The following is a 27,622-nucleotide window of genomic DNA, read 5'->3' on the forward strand; positions in this document are numbered from 1 at the left end:
ACTTAGTTATGTCAGGTGTGGCACAGTTGCCGTAGCGATGAACATTGGACCAAACACTTTCTGAGTAAGAGGTCATAGAGCACCTCCCATTGCTTCCTTTAACAGTTACGAGAGACTTGCAACAGAAAGAGACTTGCAAAAGCTGGTGAGTAACTGAACACACAACACGGTTCTCTCAACACTGTGGGGATCTTAAATCACAGAACATGATAAATCATGGGATAGCAGGATTTTTTTTTTTTTTTATCTTTTGTGGTTTAAGGTGTAAATTCTGTCATGGACACTTTCACGGGGCAGATTCAAGACAGTGAATCTTTATGGGTGATCACGAGAATGATCAACTGAGAACACAAGGCTCTATTTACAGTATATAACATAGTAACCACAATAGTGTATATGATTTGAGTATGTACAGATTGGTTGTAACTATGATGGTTGTAATTATATAAGAAAATATTCAACATATAGTCTACATAATTAAAAGGAGGTCAATAAACAAATCATAAACCTCATTTTAATTTAGAGCCTATATGTTGAATATTTTCTTGTACGATTAGTTACACTGCAGTACTATTTAGTACATAGTGGGAAACATGTAATGGAAAGCATAAAAATATGCACTTTCCCCTTGTATATTTTGAGAAACATTAACCATAAAGGCTTAGTTCACACAAAAATCTCATGGCGTTCCAAACCCGTAAGACTTTAGTTAATCTTTGAACACACATCTTTATGAAGTTTGCATTTAATGAAATCTGAGAGCTTTCTGTCCCTCCATTGACAGCCTAAGGAACTACCACTGTATTGACGTATTGACAAAGATATCATTCACATTTATTTTAAGTCGTATTGCAAAAGATTTAATTGAACCTGAATACCATGAACAAAAATAAACAGGCTAAAGAACACTTACACATGTAACTTTTGCCTATGGTTTAAAAATACCATAGCAAAAACAACGTTTGAAATTAACAGTGTTTTAAATTTTCAGACACACACACACACACACACACACACACACACACACACACACACACACACACACACACACACACACACACACACACACACACACACACACACACACACACACACACACACACACACACACACACACACACACACACACACACACACACACACACACACACACACACACACACACACACACACACACACACACACACACACACACACACACACACACACACACACACACACACACACACACACACACACACACACACACACACACACACACACACACACACACACACACACAGTAAAATAACACTGCACTTTATAAATAAAATATAAATTGCAAACATAGTTACAAAGTTATTCAGTCAAGAACAGTGAGTCAATTTTCTCTTTGTCTTTTGTTGTCTGATTAACGTTATTATAGGAATATCCCAGGAATATTAGGCTGCTGTCACTTTACAGTAACATTCTGCAATGGATCCAATATACTGTTACATGTGTGTTTTCTTTGACAACTGTTTACGTTCACTTAAGACATAACCGACTATTTTTACTAGGATATTTTGACATTTTTTGTGTGTATTTGTAACGCGGAATAGAACTCAGTTCAGTATTGTGCACTATAAATAAATATACAGTAATCTAAAAGGCAGTAATCCAATAAGGCAAGCGCAATGGTCATAACAAGGAGGAGATAACAAGAATAAGCAATGAATAACACTCAGTAAGGCAGTGATAGACTGGCAATACTTCGCAAGGAAGTAGTGGAAATGCATGGATATTGAGACTGGATCCCAAATGGCACACTTCATGTGGACTTGCGGTCTCGTGGCCTTAAATTGCGCCTGCTCGCCAAGTGTACAAGTCCGTAGAGTGTCCCATTCGGCATTTCATCACTCAGAGGTGTGCTCGCGAGCGCCGCCTTTGTACCCTCGATGCGGACTTTGGCGAAGCCCGCACTTTCGCACCCTCCACACGAGTTACCTACCTAGGAATCATTGCGAAGTTGCGAACGCCCAATCAGATAAATGAGGGGAGGAGTTTCCTGGCTGTTTGACTTTCGGTGGCATGATGTCATCAAGCCTGTCCCAAAATACACTCTCTTGTGGACTCGGATGTCAACTAGGCCGGAGTGTGCCATTTGGGATCCAGCCTTATACTTGTGTGAGGCAGGAAGTAACCAGCGAAACAATAGTCCATGTTAGTATTCAGGAGAGGGCTCCCTCTGGCGGTTGGATGAATGGGTGCCAGCCTCATTCATTACAGAACCCCTCCCTCTACTAAGCCTGATCTGTGGTTCCGGGGCCATATGCCGGGTGGACCAGTTTCAGCAAGGACACATGAAAGGAGGGAGAAATACAGTAGTTAGCAGGAAGCTCCAAATGGTATGTCACAGGATTGATCTGTTTAACAATTCTGAACGATTCACACCCGTTTGCTGCATCTGATCAAATCATTCACCGCAGGCACTGTAGAGGGTTCGCCTGTCTAAGGGAACAATGGAGGCTGGTAGCCTAGCACACATTGGAAGGGAGTGAGTCCGGTTGAGGAGTGAGTGAGGGAGTTCTGAGCGTATTCCGCCCAAGGAAGAAAGTCGCTCCATCTTTGTTGTTCACGGCTGCAGTAGGACCTGAGGTATCTTCTTATCTCCTGGTTGAGCCTTTCCACCTGTCCGTTTGACTCTGGGTGATATCCTGATGTGAGGCTGATGTTGATGTCTAGTTGTTTGCAGAAGGCCTGCCAGACTCTGGAGGTGAACTGGGGTCCTCGATTGGACACAGTGTCTTCTGGCAGGCCATAAATCCTAAAGACTTGGTGGAATAGAACATATGTAGTTCCCATAGCAGTGGGTAAACCTTTCATGGGGATTTAATCTGCATGACTTTAAAAATCTGTCAATGATAACAAAGATAGTGGTATACCCATTGGAGTTAGGCAGATCCGTGATGAAGTCAATGGACAGGTGGGACAAGGGTCTCTGAGGGATAGGCAGCGGTTGAAGCAGGCCGGCTGGGAGATCTCTGGGGTTTTTGGACTGTGCACAAACTGGACAAGCTTTAACAAAAACAGTGACATCATTAGTGAGAGAGGGCCACCAGAATGAGTTACGTACCAAGCTAATGGTTCTGTGGATGCCAGGATGTCCAGTACTAGGGGAGGTATGGACCCACTGTATCATTATTTGACGTGGTGTACAAGGTACATACTGCTTGGTTGGAGGGCATTCAGGTGGTACTGGGTCTGCTTGTTGTGCTCTTTGGATCTCTTCCATGATGTTCCAGCTTATAGGTGCAATGATAACGGATGGTGGTAGTATGGGTTCATCTTGTGATGTAAGGTGAGGAGGATCATGATGGCGGGAAAGGGAATCTGCTTTGCTGTTTTTACTGCCTGGATAAGTGACTGTGAATTGAAATCTTGTGAAGAAGAGTGACTAGCGGGCTTGTCTTGGATTCAGTCGTTTGGCCCCCTTCATGTTTTCAAGGTTCTTATGGTCGGTATTACTTGGAACGGATGGTTTGACCCCTCAAGCCAGTGGCGCCACTCTTCCAGTGCAGCCTTCATGGAGAGTAACTTTTTGTTGCCTACATCATAGTTCCTTTCTGCAGAGTTCAACTCATGTGAGAAGAATGCACATGGATACAGCTTGCCGGGATTACTATGATGTTGGGAAAGGACTGCACCAATGCCACAGTCGGATGCATCAACTTCCACTATGAAAGGTAGATTGGGGTCGGGGTGTTTTAGTATGGGGGCTGTAGTGAAGCTTGTTTTGAGTGTCTTTAAGGCCTCCTGACCAGTGCTACTCCAAATCAATTTAGAGGGTTTTCCCTTTAACAGAGAAGTTAAAGGAGCAGAGATGAGGCTGTAATTGCGGATAAAGCGTCTATAAAAGTTTGCAAAGCCTAGAAAACGTTGCAACTCCTTGTTTGTGTAGGGTCTTGGCAATTCTGTGACTGCATGGATCTTTGAGTTGTCCATTTCAACACCTTGATGACTGACGATATAACCCAAGAATGTGGTTTTGGTTGTGTGGAACTCACATTTCTCTGCCTTTACGTAGAGCTGGTTCTTTTGTAGACGTGAGAGGACCATCTTGACGTCCTTGATATGCTGGTTCTTGTCATAAGAGTAAAAGAGCATATCGTCAATGTAGGTGATGACACACTTGTTAAGGAGGTCTCTGAAAATTTTGTTGATGAAGGACTGGAACACTGCTGGTGAGTAAGCCCGGCCATAGGGCACAACCTGATATTCATAGTGCCCCCTGGTGGTAATGAATGCAATTTTCCACTCATCACCCTCTCTAATGCGAATTAGGTTATAGGCACATCTCAGGTCCAGCTTGGTATAAATATGGGCTTCACAAAGCTGTTCAAGAGCAGATGGGACTCAAGGTAGTGGGTACCTGTATTTGACAGTTAGTGTAATGAGACCCCGGTAATCAATGCATGGCAGGAGACCTCCATCTTTCTTCTCACCAAAGAAGAAACCAGCCGCAGTGGGGGAAGTAGAAGGACAGATGAACCCGGATTCAAGTGCTTCTTCAATATATTTCTCCATTGACATGGTTTCAGGTCTGGGTAATGGGTAGGCATTGCTCTTGGATGGTGCCATGTTAGGTAATAATTCAATTGCACAATCCCAAGGACAGTGAGAAGGTAGCTGAGCTGCTTTGGCTTTATTTATTTATTTATTTTTATTTATAATTTTTTTCCAAGGCTTGCACCTTGGAACCCATTTCAAGGTTTGTGTTCTCGAGCCACCAGGCACTGTTGTTGTGCGAATGAGCGGGCCGGAGCATGTTAAGGGTTTTCTGTTAGAATGGTGTCTTGTAAGCGGCCCTTAAGTTAATAACGAATGATATTTGCAACGGAAGTGAATCGATCAAAACTAACTTTAGCTGGAAAATAACTTGTTGCTGTAAAGCCAAAACAATCTCTGTTACTTTAATTTCCTATAATCACTGTAAAGCTGCTTTGAAACAGTCCATATTGTTAAAAGCGCTATATAAATGAAGGTGACTTGACTTGACTTTCAATACTTGTGGTGAGACATGAGACATTTGACCATAGTTTGAGCTCCACTTGGTTCCAGGAAATGATGGGATCATGGACAGCCAGCCATGGATGGCCCAAGATGAGAGTGTGCTTGGAGGAGTTGATGACATTCAAGGTAGTTGTTTCTACGTAGAATAGTCCAAATTGGAGGGTTACTGGAACGGTTTGGTGAGTGATGCATGTGCCAATGGGTGCATTATTTACAGCAGTAATATTGATTGCAGGGAGACCAGGTACTGTAGGTATCTGTAGTTATTGCACAAGATCTTGGTGGATCAAGTTAAGTGTGGCTCCTTAGTCAACTAGCGTTGAAATGTATTTTGTCATCAGAAGAGAGTTCAATTAGAAGTGAAAAACCGTGTGAACAGGGAGAAGAAAGGTTCTTGGTACTCACACTTGTCTTGGAGACTGGATGTTTCCTCCCTTTGTGAGGGCAAGCAGAGTTTTGATGATCCTTCCCTCCACAGTAGTAACACAGTCCTTCCCTTTTGCGATGTTCCCGTTCCTCAGTAGAAATCTGAGTGTATGCAATCTGCATTGGTTCTGGCATGTCAGGGCAGGTCAGGACTTGTCCATGAGTGGATTTTGGTAACTTGGGCTTAATTCTAAAACATGGTGAGATCCGTAGTAAGTTATCAATTGTTATAGCCAAATAAATGAAATCAGTGAGGTTAGATTCATCACCTTTACATACCAGTTCTGCCTGCAGGTTGTGATTGAGTCCTTCTCTAAATACTGTCTTGAGTGCTACATAATTCCATCCACTTTGAACGGCTAGCGTTCTGAATTCTATAGCATAGTCAGCTGCTGAGCGTGAACCCTGGCGTAAATGGAGACAGAAATATCCTTACCTCCCATATTCAAATACCTCATGTAGATGTGATACGAAGTTGTCAAATGACGTTTGAAGTTGCATGTCCCTCTCCCAAACCGCTTATGCCCAGTCTAAAGCTTTCCCAGTTAACAACGTAATCATGAATGCACACTTCTTCGAGTCTTGGTGGAATGACTCAAGTTGACTTGAAAAGTAGATTCTGCATTGTCTTAAAAATTCTCTACATTTCTCAGGTGAGCAATCAAATTTGTCAGGAAGGGCAAATCTTACCGGGGAAGTTGAGGGCATGGAAAAGAGTGGAAATACTGGGTCAAACTCTCATTGGCAGCACTCAGATTAGTCATTTGATCCTGGTAGCCCTTAAGAATTTCACTCTGGTAAGCAAAAGCTGCCTGGAGCTGAGAAACCTCCTCTGGATCCATTGTAGCAACGTATTCTGTGAGGGACTCGACATGGAGGCAAAATAGAATCCAAATAGCCTACTGGAAGTTTAATCTCAGCAAACAAATCCAATACACTAGACAGAGACGTTGTCGATAAGGCAGGCAGGGTAATCAGAGACAAGTAATCAGTCCAAACAGGCAAACAGGGCAACAACGGTAATCCAAAAGGCAGTAATCCAATAAGGCAAGCGCAATGGTCATAACAAGAAGGCAAAGAATAAGCAATAAATTACGCTCGGTAAGGCAGTGATAGACTGGCAATACTTCACAAGGAAGCAGTGGAAATGCATGGCTATTTATACTGGTGTGAGGAAGGAATTAACCAACAAAGCAATAGTCCATGTTAGTATTCAGGAGAGAGCTCCCTCTGGCAGTTGGATGAATGGGTGCCAGCCTAATTTATAACAGTTCCGAAGGACTAATGTCTTACGGGATTGGAACGACATTAGGGTGAGTAAATAATGACGGAATTAAAATGTTTGGGTGAACTAAACCTTTAACATACAATCTCATTCTGTTTGAATTATCCTGGCCAGACCTAGTGTTTTTTTTTTTATTATTAGCATAAATTTACTACCAATACTACCACTGTGTAAAACATTATTTCTAATATAAATAATATATCATTATTTTCTTTCCCATTACACTAATGAGAATTACATTTTCTTACATTATGTGAATGTGAATTTGGGGGAAAATGTGAAAATTCACATATGCTTCATTTTCTTTATGCAAAGTGTCAATGTCTTTATGAATTTGGGGTGAAATATAAAACTGAGATGTTCTTGGCAGGGTTTGTGAGATACACAACAAAAAATATTAATGTTGACATTATTTGTCAGCTACCACTGTAGTAGATATAATATTAAATATAAAAAAAATATCATTTTGTGAAACATCCCTTGTGAAAAAGAAGCATGCTTAATTGTACTGACTGTAGACTTGAAGTGTACTTCAAATCTTTAAAGTATATTTTTAAATAATGTTAATTAAATAAAAGGCCACTTAATTGTACTTAGTCATCATGAAATCAAAATAGACCATTCTTATTTTGCAGTATTTATTTTAAATGATTAATCTGTGCACATCTCTTTTTTTTTTTATTAATGTGCCCTCATATTCTTTTCAAGAAAAACTTCCGCCCTTTTGCAATGACATATTTTTATTTATCTGATGAAGTGTTCACCAACATGAGGGTGGGCCAATAACCTAGACCCAACAATTCTGATTTGTCAGCATGAAACGGAAGTTGCAATAGCCTTTTCTTCCCTATTGAGCATCGTTTAAATGCCACAGCCCACCTGAGTATGCAGCATGTTGCTGACAATGTCTATCCCTTTATGACCACCGAGCATCAATCTTCTAATGGCTACTTCCAGCTGGAAAACACGCCATGTCACACAGCTCAAATAATCTCAAACTGGTTTCTTGAACATGACAATTAGTTCACTTTACTCAAATGGCCTCCACAGTCACAGATCTCAAGCCTTTGTGTTGTGGTGGAACGGGAGATTCACATCATAGTGCAGTCAACAAATCTGCAGTAACTGTGCAATGCTGTCATGTCAATATAAACCAAAATCTCTGAGTAGATTCATTTTATTTAATGAATCTGATCCCGCTCACATGTGACTCAACAGCTGCTCTAATGGGCTTTGTGAAAAACTTCATCTCTCACAGACAGACTCATTAATGTTCATTCATCCTCAGACACACCTCTCTTTACTCATCTGCACAGTCAGACTCACTCACAATTCACTTGTACAGTCAGAGCCCATCAGCTTCATTTCACCTCACAGCAGTGTACTGCTGTGCTGAGTCTCACTCATTTGTATCTCAAGCTCAGAGCGGAGAGAACAGCCTCACGCTCTTGTTTGGTGCTTGAGAGGGTCACATGACCACAAAATGGTGGAGGCTCTCAGCAGTGGGTGAACAGAGCATCCCTGACAGTGAGAGAGATACAGGCACACATCCATGATCTGAAACGCAGGGCAGGAGAAAAAACTGTGCCTCAGCTGTAGTGGTGAGTGTATTGTGTGTGATTATATCAGGCATGTTGTTATTTGAAACCTTGAGTGTTGAGATGGGAAGGGAAAGAGGGAGGGACGGGCATTTGTTTGTGATGCATCAGTGTCTGGTAACGGAAGAGGCTTAGCATCAGCATCCTTTATGATGCAAGACATGGGCAGCTGCTTTTGTTTGTGCATGGATCATAAATGAATGTTTGTCATGTTTAATACAAACACGTTTTGTTGTAATGAGGTTTCAGCTTATAAGCACAGTTGACCTGCTTTTGCCATCATTCAAATTCATGGCTCTGCATGTACGGCTCATTTATTTGCCTGTGTGTGTGTGTGTGATTGCGTGTTTGTAAATGTAAATGTGTGTGGACACTGACGCGGAAGAGTGATTCACAAAGAAGAGGGGAGAGAGAGCAGGGTAGAAAGGGTTGTTGGTGATGATGATGATGATGACATAACGCCCGCCCACTTTTCCTATTTCCTGCTGTGGAGGATGGAAAAATAGATGGATTAAGCCAAAGTCTTGATGGAAGGAGGGAGCAACAGACCTTTCCACTTTCACCCTCATTTCTCTCAACACACATTCTCTGTCTGAGAACTGGCAACCATCTGGCAGCTTATTGTAGACACTCCCGCGAGATAGGCTTCTCTTCTCATGTGGCTGTGTGTCCATGCATACATTTACACATGAATTCACACTGCTTCTAAATTCCAAATAGGAATGGTAAAAGGATGGTACGGAGAGTTTTTTAGAGCAGATACATTTATAGAGACTAGTTCTGTTAAGTGAGTTTGTTTGTTGTGCATTGCAGCTGCTGCAAATGCAAGACTGCTATTACAACATATTGAAGAGCGACAACATTTCCGGATTCACAGTATTAAGTCATCTACTTTGCTGGAGACTCATTTGAAACAGCTCTCTCTGTCTGTGAGTCCTTGTTTGTAGCTCCAATTTTAACAAGGGTGTGTTAAAACTGTAAAATTTAAGTACAGGATAGTTTATTATTATTATTATTGAGTTGTTGTTGTTGCTGTTGTTTTTTAAATTTTAACTTTAAATAAAGGTCTATTTATTTATTAATGTATCTATTTATTTTTATTATTATAGTTTCCTGCATTGATAAGTGATAATGATCTCTCGTTGTTATGTGTGTGTTTCTCATAGTTCCCTTTCTGGCGATGTGGGGATGGACCTGACTCATGAACGAAAGATGAGCTTTGAAGGTGCAGAGAGTAGACCAGGTAAGACTGCTAAATACTGACACTTATAGAATTTGCCCGAAGATGTAAGTAGACTGAATACATTTAAAAAGACTGCTTCAGATTCACAGAACAGTGGATCTGTTATAAATCAGAGGTGTAAAGTAACATTCTCTTCTTCTGTTCATCTTGTTAGGCTTAACATGATTTCAATCATAACAACTCTCTGAATAGTTTTAGCATGTTATTGAATTTGGCAATGTTAATGTATTTGGTCTTGGCGGACTAGATCTGCTATGCTGCTGCTGCTGTTGATTATTGCTGCTGCAGAGCAAGTATGGACTTACTGCCAATAGATACACAGACGCGCTGCTGTGCGCATGTTGCGGCTGGTGCATAAATAGACGTACTGTATAGATAAATGCTGTAGCAGATATAGGCAGGTGGAGCTGGGGGAGGTGTAGGGTTTCAAAGGAACTCTGATAGCGCAATGCAAGACTTGCTAACAGCAAACAATGAAGCTGACTATTTAAATGCCGAGCAAGAAATGTTATTGGCTGCAGGATCAGTAGAGGCCAATCAGCTTGTGCCATGCGGTAATGATGTGTGGACCTATCAGCATGCGCCCTCTAGAGTTTCATAACTGAAATAGATAATTACTCAAGTAGGACATGTTCTGAATCCTTGTAGGCCCTGGAACACTATTCAAATAACCCAATCTGAAACAGTGTACAGAACCATGTGTAATGCTGGATCATTTTATAAATGTTAATTGATTGTCTGTTAATTTCCACTAGCTCCGCCCACCTCCCTGCCCCTACAGGGCCAAGGGGGTGTGGCCTCTCAGAGGAAAAAGCTGTCCGCTCCTCGTATTAGTCTATCATTGGATCAAAGTGAGGATGACCTGTTTGACACACCAGATGACCTCGACATCAATGTTGATGATCTGGACACACCTGATGAAGCAGATTATACTGACCATGAAATAGACTGGGAAGGTTGGACATAAACACTTGTAAATAATAGTTTATTATTAAAAAGAGATTACTAATACACAGTATTTTTTCAGAGCCTCAAGCATCCCAGAGAGATTCAGTAAAAGAAACAGCTGAGCCCATTCCCACATACAGTGCTGAAGAAGAGCGGCAGGATTCCAAACTCTGGCGAACTGTCATCATTGGAGAGCAAGAGCACCGCATCAACATGAAGAGCATTGAACCCTACCAAAAAGTAATATCCCATGGAGGTACGTTAAAGGAATATTTCCAGGAAAATGTATGACCAGGTGTTAAATATAAAGCAAGGAGACAGTGATTAGCACTGAGAATAATTCAGACTTTTTTCTCAGTGTTCAAAAACAAAGGAGAATGCATTTACAGTATAGCCTTACAATGGAAGTCAATGGAGTATTAAAAGTAAAAATGTGAAGCTCCTATTTTTCATCAGGGTGTGTCCAGTCCTGCTCCTGGAGGGCCACTGTCCTGCAGAGTTTAGCTCCAACCCCAATTAAACACACCTTAAACAGCTAATCAAGCTCTAGCAAACTAGAAACTTCCAGGCAGGTGTGTTAAGGCAAGTTGGAGCTAAACTGTGCAGGACAGCTACCCTCCAGGACCGAGTTTGGACACCCTGACTTACATGGACATGGAATATAATGTTTGATATTTGATATTTGAGCTGTAATGCCCAAACAAATGGTTTAGCCAAACACTCAAAACCAAAACAAATTGTGTTCCAACCAATCACTGACAGGGGGAGGGTGTTGTGAGGTTTTGAGCCAGCTTTTTCTTCAGCTCTGACTTCACGTGCAGCCGTGCACGAGCACAAAACCTCACAGCACCCTCCCCCTGTCGGTGATTGGTTGGAACACTATTTGTTTTGGTTTTGAGTGTTTGGCTAAACCATTTGTTTTTGTGTGCAGATCTCAGAGCCTAGGCTGCCTACAGAGACGCGGTTTTTTGACGGCATGCTTATGGGGCGGGCAGCTAGCGGATCGTTAGGAAAGATTAGATGAATGTGATAAAAATATTTTTGGGCCTGAAATCACTGATACCACCTTTAAGTTGGATACTAACCATCTAGAACCATCTAGTTAGATGTTATTGACAATTAAATGCAATTAGTTAAACATAGGACTTCAGCATGTTTATATGTAATTTCATAATTCTGTTGTCTTTGAAATATGGTAAAAGCATATTGTCGAATGTATTGACAAGCATTTATTGTGTATTAAAGGGATAGTTCACTTTGAAATTCATTTTTGGTATGTTTTAGCTTACCTCAAGGGCATCCAAGATGTAGGTGTCTTTTTTTCCGCGGTAGTTTCAATTTTGATATTTTTAGGTCAAACCGTTCTTGTCTGTCAGTCAGATAATGCTGGTCTATGGTCTATGGTTGATGGCCTGAGACACGAAACGAGCGGTTTGTGTGAGAAAACGAACAGTATTTATATAGTTTTTAGCTCTTATACGCAGCCACGTCCAAGTGATCTGAGGGCGCTCGCGCATCCTGGTGTGTGACGTGTACGCAGACTGGTGCATAGATATATATACACTAGATGTCGCTTTGTCTACGGCAGTTCATTGGAACGAATGTCTTTAAGGTGACATCTAGTGTATATATCTATGCACCAGTCTGCGTACACGTCAGATCAGATCACTCGGACATGTCTGCGTATAAGAGGTAAAAACGATATAAATACTGTTCGTTTTCTCACACAAACCGCTCGTTTCGTGTCTCAGGCCATCAATGTGTACTTACGATGGGGAATTGTTTAATTTGGACGACGGGGAATTGTTTTAATTTGGACTCTGTGCTTGTGTTTTGAGACCGTGACCATAGACCTGCATTATATGACTGACAGACAAGAACGGTTTGACCTAAAAATATCAAAATTGAAACTACCGCGGAAAAAAAGACACCTACATCTTGGATGCCCTTGAGGTAAGCTAAAACATACCAAAAATGAATTTCAAAGTGAACTATCCCTTTAATAGAAAGATAATTTCTATTGAAACATGTAATGTATTTAAATATATTTGTAATTACACATTTGCAATGATGAAGTTGTAGTTTAGTACATTTAAAATATATTAACAGTTACATCAATCAAATACTTCACATGTGCTTTAGTATTTGAGTCAATATTTCAAAATAAGTGTACTTCTTTAAAGCATGACAACAGACTTTTAAATGTGCACTTTTTAAAAGTGTACTTAAATGTGTTAAGAAAAATAGTCATGAAAGTGCACTCTCTTTAAAGCTACTCTGTGTAATTTTTTAAGTTGATTCTTAGCAAAAAACACTTTGTTCTTTCAAAATTATATATGCTCATTCATGTGTAATTACTTCCACCAACTAATCAATTATTCTCATAAGCGTAGAATCTGCCATTCAGAATACATATGAGCGAGTCGCTCGAATGGCAGCAGCCATGTTGCGCCTCCATCTTGAAAATACATTAGCCAAAGAGGGACATACCTGGAAATTCAAGCTTTGTCTTTCGCGCTTTTACACTCAGTGGGACTGTGATGAATGCGAGGGGGAGATTACTCGTGACTGCCGGCAGATCTCTGACTCTGCTCACGGAGAAAATTATGTAGCCTACGCTGTAAACATTGCCTTACACTATTAATCTCGTACAATATACAGAATAAAGATAGCACTGATACTTTACTAAAATTAGCTTGCATTCGTTTGGGAACCTGATAGCTGATGTTAGCAATGAAATGGTACCAAAATAACGAAAACGTAAAACTATTATTCGTTTTACATAGAGGTCATATCACCTACATGTTAACTGACTAAATAACTAAATGCAATTTGTAATAGTTTTCTAAAGTAACCTCATCACTTGAAGGAACACTCATGGACGAAGTCGAACTGGAAGCAATATTAATCTTGGAATAATATGGCCACCGTAGGAGTTAAAACGTCCTCGGAATGGGAGGGGATAGAAAGTAATATTTTGTTGGTAGTCATATACAATTTCACCGCTAGATGGGGAGAAAATCTTGCACAGTGTACCTTTAAGTATGCTTTTATTTCATCAATATTATATCACCTGCAAGTACAGTTTTTTATTATATTTGAAATACACTACTTAGTGCACATTTATTACAATTTAGCCCACTTTTTCCACAAGGGTAACCTGTAATATGCCTTTAAATTGTGTTGAGCAATTAATATTATGAAATCTATTTAATATTTACCCACAGGCTACTATAGCAATGGTGCAAATGCCATCATTGTGTTTGCGGCATGCTTCCTCCCTGACAGTGACAGAGAGGACTATCACGAGATCATGGAAAACCTCTTTCTGTGAGTTCAGTCTGATATGAGCCAATCAGTTGCCCTGATGTCAAAATATCTTACAAGGCTCGTTAATCCTGTAATATAATAGAGGGTATGCATTGACGTCACCTTCCCTCAGCCGTACTAAGTGGCAAAACATCCTGCAACACGACAGGATTTAATAGAGGAAACTGCGAAAACGGGAGTAAAACAATTGATTATCTTCTTAAATTAAAGGCAGTTGGACTAAAGCAAAGCCTGTGAATGCTTTATCTGTTAGACAACACTATAAATACGTTATTTATTAGGTAGATCTAAATCTGGATGACCATCTATCTATCTATCTATCTATCTATCTATCTATCTATCTATCTATCTATCTATCTATCTATCTATCTATCTATCTATCTATCTATCTATCTATCTATCTATCTATCTATCTATCTATCTATCTATCTATCTATCTTTGTAATATCGGTCTCTCAACATTGCGTCATGTATGACGCTATGGTGAAACAACTTTCTCCAAGAATACTGTGTATTAGCAGTTGCATTTACATTTAACATTTAATCATTTAGCAGACGCTTTTATCCTAAGTGAATTACAAATGTTGAGAACAATAGGAACAATCAAACCAACAATAGAACAACATGTAAGTGCTGTGACTAGTCCCTGTTAGTCTAGCACAGCCGTTTCTTGAAAATCACGCCTCGCTGAAACTTATGAAGCGATCATTTAGAATGATAACTGTAAAATAAATCCCTTTTCTCGTATGGCAAGGGATTGGTTTGTATTGGTAGATCTAAAAGATGCAGATTTCCATATCCAGATAACACCTCGTCACAGGTGCTTTCTAGGATTTGAATTCAAAGGAGTTGCTTATCAGTTTACAGTCCTTCCTTTCGGCCTATCTTTGGCCCCCCGCACATTCACAAAGTGCACGAATGCTGCTCTCTCCGCTCTGTGTCTGAGCTGAGTGCGCATTCTGAATTATTTGAACGATTGGCTGCTCATGGCTCTCTCGGAGAGTGGGCTGAGCAAACAAAAAAGACTGCTCATCAAGCACCTTCAGTGTTTTGGGCTGCCCTGTGTTTATATGCATATCCGCCCTTGATTCGGGTGCTTGAAAGCAGAATTCTAGGAGAAAGGTTTTTCGCCATATCATCATCAATGACGCAATGTCTCGTTCCCTCATTTCAGGGAACCGAGGTTACATCCAACTAACATCCAACTAACATCCAACCATCCCTATTTGAAGAACACAATGCTCATCATAATGTTTTTTTTTTAATAAACGCTGACAAATTTTTTACAGCTATGCAGAATGTAAATGGTAAATATTTAATTGATGAGTTGTCAAAACAATGTATAAGCTAGGGTATAATTTTTCCGAATTGCAGTAATCTATTTGTACAGTCAACCGCAAAGCTCTTTCCCATTTTAAAAGTGTTTTGTATGTTTTTCGTGGCATTCAAGCTGAACACAATGCTGCCACTTTTTTTGCCACTCAGGGTGTATCCGCAGTGACTCCCACCTACTGTGACGTCATGTGCATACTCTCCATAGAATAAACGTAGAATATAATAATATTACATGTTTTGAGAACAAATCACTAAATTAATGCGAATTACTCTTCAGGTATGTTATCAGTACACTAGAGCTCATGGTAGCAGAGGACTACATGATCATCTATCTGAATGGAGCCACTCCACACCGGAGGATGCCTGGCCTCAACTGGCTTAAGAGATGTTACCAGATGATTGACAGGAGGTATATATATAATATGCCTTACTTATCAATATTCTGCCTATTTACAGTATGTTAAATATATTACAATGTGCAATGCACAATATACAGTATATTAAAAATGATGACTTATTTTTGTTTTGTTTTTTTACACTTTTTCAGGCTTAGAAAGAACTTAAAATCTTTCATTATTGTTCACCCATCATGGTTCATTAGGACAATTCTAGCCATCACAAAACCATTTATCAGGTATGTTGACTGGCAATTTTGTTTTTGTTTTTTAGTATTGGTCAATAGTTTAGATACACTCGACAGAATATGTTTCTCATGATCTTAAAAACCTTATCATCTAAAGGTTAATGCTTAAATGCTTGAAAGTAGTTTTGTAGACAAATAAAAAGTATCTTAAGATTTAAAATGATCAAAGATGATAGCAAAGACATTTACAATGTTAAAATATTTATTTCAAATAAATGCTGTTCTTTTGTACTTTCTATTAATCAAAGAATCCTGGAAAAAAATGTATAATGGTTTCCACAAAAATATTGAGCAAAATAACTTATAATAATAAGAAATTTTTATTGTGCACCAATCAACACATTAGAATGATTTCTGAAGGATCATAAAAAATCAAATAAAAAAAATTCCTTCCCCTTCCCTTTAAAACCTCACTTGTCGGGTTTATGCTACTCTGAATAATGCCTGAACTTTGTTTTTTGAGCACTACTTGCGTTGTTTTTGCCTCTTCATGATGACTCGCTTAATTTAGTCCTAATCTGTAAGTCGCTTTGGATAAAAGCGTCTGCTAAATGACTAAATGTAAATGTAAATGATTCATGTCACACTGGAGACTGGAGTAATGACTGCTGAAAATTCAGCTTTGCTATCGTATAAATAAATTACATTTTAAAATATATTAAAATAGAAAATAGTTATTTTAAATCATAATACAGTGCTGGTCAGAATTATTTGCCCCCTTAGCAACTATGATCAAAGGTGGCTATAAAAAAAAGTAAATCTGCATTGTTAATCCTTTTGATATTTTATAAAAAAAAAAAAAAAAATCTAACCTTTCATTGAAGTAAAATAATTGAAAGTGGGGGGAAAATCACATTATGAAACAAATGTTTTTCTCCAAAACACGTTGGGAATAATTATGTACCCCCCTTTATTAAATACTTTTTGCAACCCCCTTTTTTCCAAGATAACACCTCTGAGTATTCTTCTATAATGCCTGATGAGTTTGGAGAACACTTGACAAGAGATCAGATACCATTCCTCCATTCAGAATCTCTCCAGATCCTTCAGATTCCCAGATCCATGTTGGCGCTTCTTCTCTTCAGTTCAGCCCACTCATTTTTCATAGGGTTCAGGTCAGGGACTGGGATGGCCATTGCAGATGCTTGGTTTTGTGCTCAGTGACCCATTTTTGTTTTGATTTTGATGTTTGTTTTTGGATCACTGTCCTGTTGGAAGATCCAAACATGGCCCGTTATAAGATTTCTAGCACAGGCTGTCAGGTTTTGATTTTTAATATCTGTTGGTATTTGATCGAATCCATGATGCCATGTATCTGAACAAGATGTCCAGGACCTCTGGCAGAAGATTAGACCCACAGCATTGAAGTTACAGCAGAGTATTTCATTTTACACATGGGGTACTTTTTATCCCTGTATGAACCAAACCCATCTTAAGTGTTTGCTGCCAAAAAAGCTCATCTAACCATAGAACCCGTCCCGTTCGAAGATCCAGTAGTGTCAGTTACTTTTCAAACGTTCTATGGATAGATGAGCAAACACTTAATATTGGATCTTCCAGCATATTCAGTTGTCAGACACGACTGTCAGAAGGAACCGGATTCTATAATCAGAGGAAACTTAAAAAAAGAGCTTTTTGGCAGCAAAGCCACCAGATGGGTTTGGTGCAAACAGGGATAACAAGTACCCCATACCCCATATACCGCTGGATCTTTAATGTTGTGGGCCAATTTTTTTTGCTGGAGGTCCTGGACTTCTTGTTCAGATACATGGTATCATGGATTCTAGCAAATACCAACAGACAAAAAAATTAAAACCTGACGGCCTCTGCTAGAAATCTTATGGGCTAAATGGGCCGTGGTTGGATCTTCCATCAGGACAACGATCCAAAACAAACATCAAAATCAACCCAAAAATGTGTTACGGAGCACAAAATGAAGCTTCTGGCATGTCCGTCCCATGTCCCCGACCTGATGAGTGGAGTGAACTGAAGAGAAGAAGCACCAACATGGAGCTGGGAATCTGAAGGATCTGGAGAGATTCTGTATGGAGGAATGGTCTCTGATCTCTTGTCAGGTGTTCTCCAAACTCATCAGGCATTATAGGAGAAAACTCAGAGCTGTTATCTTGGCAAAAGGAGATTGCAAAATGTATTTAATAAAAGGGTGCCAATATTTGTGGCCAACGTGTTTTGGAGAAAAACATTTATTTCATAATGTGATTTCCCCCGCACTTTCAATTATTTTACTTCATTGAGGTTTATTTTTTACCATTTCTTTTACCATTTTTGATCATTTACCAGGGGTGCCAATAATTCTGACCACAACTGTACATGGGTATGCCTTATTGTTACCGAAGCAACCCATGCAGATGGTTTGTTTATGTCTGAACACAAAAATATTATTTGATCACTTGCAATTAAAAGTGTGGACAGTCTGCCTGAGAAGATCTGATTTGAGAAAAAAATCTGATTTGCCTGCAGTCTGAACATAGTCGTAGTGTACAAAATATTGGCTTTGGACACAAAAACAAACAAAATAAAATGGATTCATAAATGTTTTCCAGCTCAAAGTTCAGCAGTAAGATAAAGTATGTGAACAGCTTAGCTGAACTGGAGGAGCTCATCCCAATGGAGTACGTCCACATACCCGAGTGCATCATCAGGTGAGCAAGTATCAATGAGCGACATGTTTAACTGTCTTTCATTAAATGTATGCCAATTTATTTTTGGCACTGAACTATACAATGGGAGAAAGTAAACGGAGGGATCATCATGGCACTGATCAGCAGCACACATAGATTGTGAGAGCGAGACAATCGCTGACAGATGTAGCTGCTGAAGAGGTGTTGAGTGTGTTTATGAGAATCTGCACAGGAGTTGTGATTCTATAATTTAAAACCTGTGAAGACACGTTTCTATGGGAACAGACATTTCAAACGTTGGGGTGAAGAGTAACATTATAAGATTGATCTGTTTTACTAGGAGTTACCAGCCTTTTTTCTGCCAAACCCCTATAATCTAACAATCTAATAATGTAATAAATACTGTATGAAATGATTGTCCATTTTTTATATATATTTTATATATTTATTTAAAATATATTTTATATATGTATATATTCAAATTTTTTTTCTAAATTTAAAGAAAGTAAAAAATATAACTGAGCTAAAATATAAATGAATTAATTTCTGCATCTCTAGACTGGATGAGGAGTTACGGGAAGCATCGGAGAGCTCTACGTGAGTATTAGAGAATATTTTTAGAGGTTTTTGACTATTTTTGTCAAAACATCATACAGTGCACTAGCTATATAATGAAATATATCTTTTTCATTTCTTTATGAAGAATCAGCAGCTTTCTCCAAGGAAGTGAGATTCCACAAGGATCTATGTAAGATTTCTAAATTATTTTAGTAAACAGTCATATTAGCATATTGTGGTTTTTAAAGTCAACATGAAATAGCAACAAACATTTTACTTGTTCCTGGTCCTACTGTGCAAAAAAAAAAAAAAAAAAAAAAAATTTAAAAAAACATCTCAGGTTATGACTGTAACCATGGTTTCTTGAAAAGGGGAACGAGACTCGACGTTTTAATTGACGCTATGGGTAATGCCATCAGCGTGAGCGTTGTCTGAAGCACGTGTGCAAACACAACAATTTAATTGGCCGACGACAGTCAATGACATCACTTTTCTCTATGGCGAGACGTACTTAGCCGGAGTCAGATGCGTCAATCATTCAAGGCGCTTCCGATGCCTCATAGCTGTCAAGTTGTAATATTCCCTCGGCCAACACTCAAGCTCTTACGCTCCGACAAGGAAAGTCCCAGCCTCTACAGCCTTCTTCCCTTCCTTGTGGGCCAGGCGTAGCCACGTGCGGCTCAAGAACAGAGCTCTAGGTTTAGCTCAGTCAATTTCTCTTGCATGACACCGCTTCTAGGGAATATTGGCCCAGGGAGAACATTTTAAAATGTGACATTGGTCTACCACTATCTCAGGGAGACCATATATGGGGGTCACACCTAGAATAATTATTCATCAGCTTCATAACATAGTACTCCAACCCATAGGGAGCCACAGGGGAGCTTCAGCTCTACCATCACCACACAATTGGGGGAATTTGCAAAGAAAATGGGGCACTAGCAAAGGTGCCCGATAACAAGAAGGGATGCTAGAAGGCAATTTAACTCTACTTGTTAGGTTCTAAGGGATCGGATAGGGCTCCAACATGGAGTGGAGGACACTACTTTAAAACCCCAACAGCAGCGGAGGGTTCTACTCAACACTTAACCCCGAAGAGCAACCTACCAAAGGGAGCCTGCTAAGCGCTTGCTACAACCATCGATACTGCTGCCCTTCTAGAAGGGAGCCACCAGGGACTATCCTACTTCCTATCCTATCCTACTAGGCAGCTCAACCCTCCTAACACACTCCTCTAGGACCTACTATAGCTCGTACTTGATTCAGTCAGCACTGGCCATAGTGACAAGAACAATATAATATATAGTAATGGAGGAAGGAAGAGAAGGACAATTAAGGGATTTGACTTTTCCTCAGTGATTATGACCTGTTTATCAAATTGCTTTCTTTCAATCATTTCCCTGAGATCTTGTCTCTTCCTCCTAGCATCCCGCCTCCTCTGTGCTCTACTCCTCAAAGGAGGAGGAGCACGAGTGGCCACACTCTCCCTCTGGCCCTGCCTCCAGTCCTTAGACTGTGATGGACCAGGACCCCCAGAGATCCTAGGCGAAGATTTAGATTGGGCCGGATGTACTTCCTGAAAACTACCGACCCAATCTAGTTGTGGTGCGGACTATTACCTCCAGAAACTCCTTGTATACTGGGCTGATAGGCTGAGAGGGCTCACGATATATTCACCTTCTTCAATCACATCCACCTCATCCTGGCTGTATTGTGCCAGCAACATGCTGTCTGCTGGATCCGAAGACTCAAGAGAAAGCACATCCTGATATAGAAGATCGCTCGAGCCAGTGACCGAGGAACATGAGAGGGACATACCATTCTCAAATTCCTCGGCCAGCTTGAGCTTCCTCATTTTAAATCTCTCTCAGTGAGCGCATTCAGCTTCCCCGAGATCTTAACGCACGTTCTCCTCACCTAAACACACAACGCACAAGTTGTGTTTGTCTTCAAGTTTAAAAAACCTGAGACACAGAGGCACACACTTCCTGAAATGCTTGTTCGAGTGCTTATCCATGATACATTTATTTACACTCGCTAACACAAACAAACGGTTCCTGAAGACAGAAAAGCTGATTACATTCATTGCAGGTGCCCTCTTATACTCACGGGCGCTCAGGTAGTGAATTCATGGACTGTTGTTGGCTAATACATTTTTTGTGTTGGCAAACGTACTTCAGACACCGATCACGCTGATAGTATATCCCCATAGCGTTGATTCAGATGAAGTGTTGAGTTCACCTTTGTAAGGGAACTCTCATTTTCTGCTGACATCACCAACATTATGCAGGCTATTGGTTCACGTTAATAACTAAATTGCTATGCATCCATTTTTTTAAACAATGCCAATAATTAACACAATAATTTACTGCGGTTTAGCATTAATGCAGTGAAGATTATGGCAATATATATATATATAAAACAAAATGTTGACAACACAGGTGGTAATGTGTAATGTGAGCGCCTTTATAATCCAGAGCAAACTCCCATTCAATTCTTGACAATTTTCCCCAATACAATAAATTCTTAAAGGCACAGTATGAAAGTTTCACCAGTAGAGGTCAATAACAAAGGCTTAGCTTGATGAGACTATGAATGAGCGTTGAATCATAGGAGTCTTCACCTTCACAGCCGATGGAAAGCAATCCAACAGGAATCAGGCAGAAATTATGTTCATGGGTGAGCTAATGTATTACATTTTTATTAACATTACTGTAGGATGAAGGAGGGCAGGGAAGAAAGCATGGGACATTTTACGTTACTGTTTTTATTATGCTTATATGCTGCAGTCGGGCACTGCCACTCCTTTCGTCTTATGCTTATCTTACTATTAAAGTTATGTTTAAAGTCCGTCTCTTTCCCTGAACTTGTACTCTGTTACAGTTATATTTGATCAATTAAATTCACATTATTTGCTGGATAACACAGTATTTTTTTACGTGTCAAAACAATCATACTAAAAATACATTTGAGTGTGTTGAAAGTTGCGTTAGCTCGATGGTTGGTATGAGACACTTAAAGCACATTGCAGTGAGCTAGAACGATATTAGAATATCATATGAATAAAAGCTGGATGTCTTTTGTTGCTAAATGGCATGCAATTAATTTTTAAATATATTGCATGGTGGAAAAACGTCTGTATTACTGTTACTAAAATAAAGCTCTTTCTGATTATGTTAGCCACTTGACAAAATAGCATTAGCTCTGTCTGATTTTGAAAGCTGCGGAGGTTGCATTTGTCGGCTGCATACGTCATTGGGGCTGCTTCATTTCAGTAATCTGACCACTAAATTCCAAAGTCATTATGAAATTACAGCAATTTACGCTTCACTAGGAATAACTGTACATTTTACAATGGTTACTGTTATGAAATAAGACGTTCTTTATGATGTATGCGGCCAACAAATGTGACCTATTGTCTTTGAGGCATGGTACAAACATGTTACTCACGGTAAATTAAGAAAACAAGATTCAAACAATAAGACTAACCATGTCAAGCTATACAACTATATTAGTTTTCTGTCGATAAAGGTATCCAAACAGCTCACCTGTCTAATAAAACACAATACAGTATATTAAAGTGTCTTTGGTGTTTCAGTGTTTTTTACAGATATCAAGGATAGCACGGATATGACGTCACAATAATGTGGGCCGTTACACACCGGTTATAATTTCTGATTTCCCTGGATTTAAATATTGATTTAAATATTAAGTAAATATTAAGAGTCAACAAAATATATAACATTGTTTTTGTGGATTTTTTTTTATCCAAAAGTCTTACATATTGTGCCTTTAAAGGGTTAGTTCTCCCAAAAAATTGAATTATGTTTTACTCACCCTCATGTCGTTCCAAATCTTTAAGACATTCATTCATCTGAAGTCAAATGAAGATATTTTTTAATGAAATCTGAGAGATTTCTGTCCCTCCATTGACAGTCTATGCCACTACCACTTTGACGCATCAAAAAGTTAATAAAGAGATTGTAAAACTAATCCATATGAATTGAGCGGTTTAGTCCGAGACACAATCACTTTATATGATGAACAGATTTAATTTAGGATTTTATTCATTTATAAACGTTCATCAAAGCACACATCAGGTGTGGTAAATGGAAGTTCAAGCACGCTTGCTTGACGTGCGAGAACTAATGAGGTTCATTCTAGTGTTACGCAGCACGTTTGAGCTTCTGCAAGAACCAATGAGGTTGTTTTCGCTTGTTCGGTTGTACTTCTGTTTATTTTCACTGATCAATGTTTTTGTCATTCAAAGTCTAAATTCAACCTGTTCATCATATGAAACGATCGTGTCTCTTCTGAAAATTTGGACTAAACCTCTCTTTTTGGATTAGTTTTACGATCTCTTTATGAACTTTTTGAAGCGTCAAAAATGGTAGCTGTGTAGACTGTCAATGGAGGTACAAAAATTCCTCCGATTTCATTAAAAATATCTTCAGTCCTGTTCTGAAGATGAACAAAAATCGTACAGGTTTGGAACGAGGGTGAGTAATTGATGTCAGAATTTGAATTTTTTTGGGTGAACTATAACCCAACATTCATCTCAATTTATTTATTTATTTTACTTGGAAATGTCATATTACAGAAGTAAAATGTTATATGAATGCTGTTTCATGTAAACTTTAAATTATATAATGTTTTTAAAATAATACTAAATAATTATATAAATAATAATGATGATATAACTTTTTTATATCTGTTTACAGAGCTCAACCCAATGTGAGCAATTCATAAGAGTCGTTGGCTGTGGGTGCAAGAACAATATGTCTGTAAAGGTTTTGAGTATTTCAAATTGTAATGATTGCACGCTAATATGGATGCAATAATCACTTATAATAAGAGAAAAGGGTATTTTTGTTAGCTCGCAGTGCTGGGATGATTAAAGCAGCACCACATATTCTTAAAAACAAATCACCTCATATATAATAATTCTTCTCACATTTGAATTTGCACCACAGAACAGTAGCTTAAACCAGCTCAATGCTTTAAACATTCTTTGTCTCCTATCGTCTTGCAAAAGTTTCTCTTGTTACTTGAATTATGCATGAGAGGCATTTTAGCAATAATATCATGTTGTACTTTTCCCCTTTAGGCTCATAATTTTCACAGTCAGTTATTTTTCTAATTGGAGCATGTATAAAAAGCAAAATAGGCAAAGAATCATGTCACTTCAGTTGCTGTGTATCAATATTAATGCATGCAAGATTATTCTAAACACAAAGACAATGCATAGCATCATGTTAGCACCAATGCTAACTCTTTACCCTCTCATGCTAACTCTTTACCCTCTCATGCTAAATTGATGACGTGGGGACATAGAAGATAGAAGATAGAAGAGACTAGAGTTACTTATTTCCATGGTCAGAAACAGTACCAGTCAGGTTTGAATTTAAACCTCATATCAATTTATGTATCAGTTCAAAACCAGCAGAGATAAATCATTTGTAGTTCTTAAATGTGAAGTGTATTATGTTCAAATGCTTTCTCTATTACATTAAAGGGTTAGTTTACCCAAAAATTTAAACTTGTCATCAATTACTCACCCTCATGTCATTCCAAACCCGCCAGACTTTCGCTCATCTTCGAAACACAAATGAAGATAATTTAAATGGAATCTGAGAGCTTTCTGTCCCTCCATTGACAGCTACACAACTACCACTTTGAAGCTGCAAAAAGTTCATAAAGAGATTGTAAAACTAATCCATATGAATCGAGCAGTTTAGTCCAAAATTTCTGAAAAGACACGGTCGCTTTATATGATGAACAAATTAAATTTAGTTCACAAATAAACAGAAGCTCAACCGTACAAGCTTGAACGAAAGTCTTACAGGTTTGGAACGACATGAGAGTGAGTAATTAATGAAACATTTTTTGGGGGGGAGGGGGGTGGGGGTGAACTAACCCTTTAAGCCCTTCATAGGTTGACTCTGTGAACAATGTAGCATAAAGACCTTTGTGGATCTTTCACAAAATTGTTTCATAATAGTTTTTGCTGTCAAACATGTCTGGCTCAACCAATTACGTGAATTTCTTTGAACAATAGTGGATATTGCCACAAGAGGTGGCCTCGAACGTTTGCGAAACCCAGTGTTTGCTAATATAAACATGATAGAGTTAAACAGTGCTCACTTTTTCAGTGTCCTTGGGTCCAGAAGTATTTTTCCCAATCATTTTTCCTATAGGGATTTAAAAAAAGTTATAAGCCACAAACCAAACTCATCAGCTAAGAGCTGAATCATAACATTACAAACTTTGATTTGAAGCAAAAAAGTATTTGAAATTTCTTCAAAAAGACACAGTTACAAGACTGTGTGTCTTTTAAGGCTTTAATGAGAGAGAACTACATTCTCACAAAGCAATGTGAATTAAATAATCAAATAAAAAATGTATATTTGCACACACACATATTATGTTGGTCGAAATCAAAGTTATTTTTGCTATTCTGTTTGGTGCCACTAGGGGTGCCGTAATGACACACTTCACCTTTAAGAATCATAAGCCATGTTGTAATGCATTAGTCGTCCTTGTGCTCAAAGCACCAAAATCAGTCCTAGATGTTTCAGAACTTTGATGTCTTATTGAGTGTTTGCCATGTATAAAGGTGAAAATAGTTGCCACAATCAAAGGTCTGTCAAATCCTAAGAGCATGCTGTTTCAGAGGTTTTCACTTTCATTGTGACTGCTCTGTCTACTTTCGAACACCTCTTGTGTCAGTGTGTAAGAGTGTATGTGTATAGGTTTGTATTTTGGTGTGTGATTGTTTGTGAATGTGTTTATATACTGTTAGGTACCAAGTTCTTCCTGCTAACAGGTTTGGAAACTAAAATAAAGGGACTTAAAAAGATTGCTGTCAAGCACAGTATTTAAATGAAGTGTGCAAGTGTGTGTGTGTGAATATTTGAGAGACATTATGTGTGTGATTGTATCACTGCATGTGTCCCTTGTTGTTGATATGTGATCCTTTTAGACTGAAATTCTATCTAAGAATATGAATATGAACTTTGATCCAGAGGCCTTCTCCAGCAGAGCATATTGAGATTGAGATGTATGTCATATTGCAGAGTTATATCAATAAATTTAATTAATATCTGAACAGTTGTGTGGTACTATTTTATGTACTATTTTGTTAAAGTTTTATGTTCAAGGAATAATACACACACACACACACACACACACACACACACACACACACACACACACACACACACACACACACACACACACACACACACACACACACACACACACACACACACACACACACACACACACACACAATTCTAGCATCAGTTTGTTCAATGAATAACAAATAAAATCTGATCTGTTTCTCTCACAAATCTATCAAATGACTTCAGAAGATTTGGAGTCGAGTCACGGACTATTTTTATCGTACTTTTGTGATAGCCATGATTGCCACACTCTTGGAACATTTAATGTTCACAGTTAACCCTATTTTAATTTTAATCTTGGCAACCATCCTAACCTTACCACATTGGCACATAATGTATCTGTTGAAATCTAGATGAAAAAGTGACTTGAATTTTGACTTGATTATTCTGAATGAAACAAAATAAAATGTTCAGATGCCCGCACCCTAAGAAAATTTAGTAAAAATAGTCTTAATACGAAGATTTTTTCAACCATATTTTGAATTAAGCTTCACATTGTATTGTGTTTTAGGGTTAAAGGAAATGTATGTAAACTTATAATTGTCACGTTGAGTTGATTTTCAGTACAGATCCTCCAACGCTATCTCAGGACCAATTTTCTAAACCCCAGTGATGGGTAGGTTTCGGGGTGGGGTCAGGGGTAGGTCATTCATACAAATTCATATTGGGCAACTCGTAAAATATGTACGATTTAGCAAAAATCATACGAATTCGTACGAGTGAGGTCGTATGAATTCGTACTAATTAGCCACCTCATAAAATTTGTACGAATTGCCATGAGATCGGGTTGGATCCTCCTCCTCTCCCACTGGTATCGCTCCCTTGAGAAGCACACAGAGGTTTTTTTTTTCAGATCTGGTCCTCTTAAACTACGATGACGACAGTGTTACGGTGTTAAAATTAGTTTTCGTTGACTTTTAGTTTGTTTCTCAGTATTTCCTGATTTCCTTGATTACTAAGTATGTTTTCATTGGTTGTCGTGGTTATTTATTTTTTCATTGATTTTCACCTGTTCCTTATTAGATCATTAGTTTTCTCAGTATATTTAGTCCTCAGTGTCAGATATTCTTTGTCTGGTGTTTACTGTACTTTGCACAGTTACGTTACCTTTATTTTGTTTGTAGATTGTTGCCTTTTGTATTAAGTATCACAACAATTAGATTCGCCAGGCTTATTGTCTTCTTCCTCATCCTGGATTGTGTGACAATAATGTCCTGGCAGAAAATTACCAGGACTTTCTTTCTTTCCTTTTTTTCTATGGATATTTTTTCTTACAGTGCAATTTGTCAATCACATACAAATATAAATATTTCCTCTGATATTACTTGATTAGTAATTTGTGCAACGCATAATACAATTTGGCTCAACACTTTTTTAGTAGTTCAGTATGATCATAATT

General features: G+C 38.7%; 1 protein-coding gene across 5 annotated transcripts; it reads left to right on the forward strand.

The window, feature by feature from the left end:
• On the forward strand, positions 1-26,147 carry prune2 (prune homolog 2 with BCH domain). 5 transcript variants are annotated; one of them, XM_082169099.1, is made up of 12 exons: positions 6,925-8,343; positions 9,154-9,269; positions 9,507-9,583; positions 10,339-10,539; positions 10,611-10,787; positions 13,759-13,861; positions 15,474-15,605; positions 15,744-15,830; positions 18,404-18,502; positions 19,040-19,078; positions 19,185-19,229; positions 21,671-23,690. In XM_082169099.1, the coding sequence occupies exons 3-12, from the start codon at positions 9,529-9,531 to the stop codon at positions 21,720-21,722; spliced, it is 990 nt and encodes a 329-aa protein (XP_082025225.1). In that variant the 5' UTR covers positions 6,925-8,343; positions 9,154-9,269; positions 9,507-9,528; the 3' UTR covers positions 21,723-23,690. The 5 variants fall into 5 exon arrangements, with proteins under 5 accessions (XP_082025224.1, XP_082025228.1, XP_082025227.1 ...); XM_082169100.1 differs by lacking the exon at positions 6,925-8,343 and adding an exon at positions 8,448-9,076; XM_082169098.1 differs by lacking the exons at positions 6,925-8,343; positions 9,154-9,269 and adding an exon at positions 1-145.
• Positions 26,148-27,622: the final 1,475 nt, after the last annotated feature.

The sequence above is a fragment of the Leuciscus leuciscus genome (genome assembly GCF_965113295.1).
Source record: "Leuciscus leuciscus genome assembly, chromosome: 5".
Classification (NCBI taxonomy): domain Eukaryota; kingdom Metazoa; phylum Chordata; class Actinopteri; order Cypriniformes; family Leuciscidae; genus Leuciscus; species Leuciscus leuciscus.

Excerpts from the sequence above, each read along its gene's own strand:
- prune2 (XM_082169098.1), top strand. The coding sequence starts at position 9,529 with ATGGACCTGACTCATGAACGAAAGATGAGCTTTGAAGGTGCAGAGAGT. Across the intron at positions 10,540-10,610 it reads CCATGAAATAGACTGGGAAG|AGCCTCAAGCATCCCAGAGA; the intron begins GTTGGACATAAA and ends GTATTTTTTCAG. Across the intron at positions 19,079-19,184 it reads GAAGCATCGGAGAGCTCTAC|AATCAGCAGCTTTCTCCAAG; the intron begins GTGAGTATTAGA and ends TTCTTTATGAAG.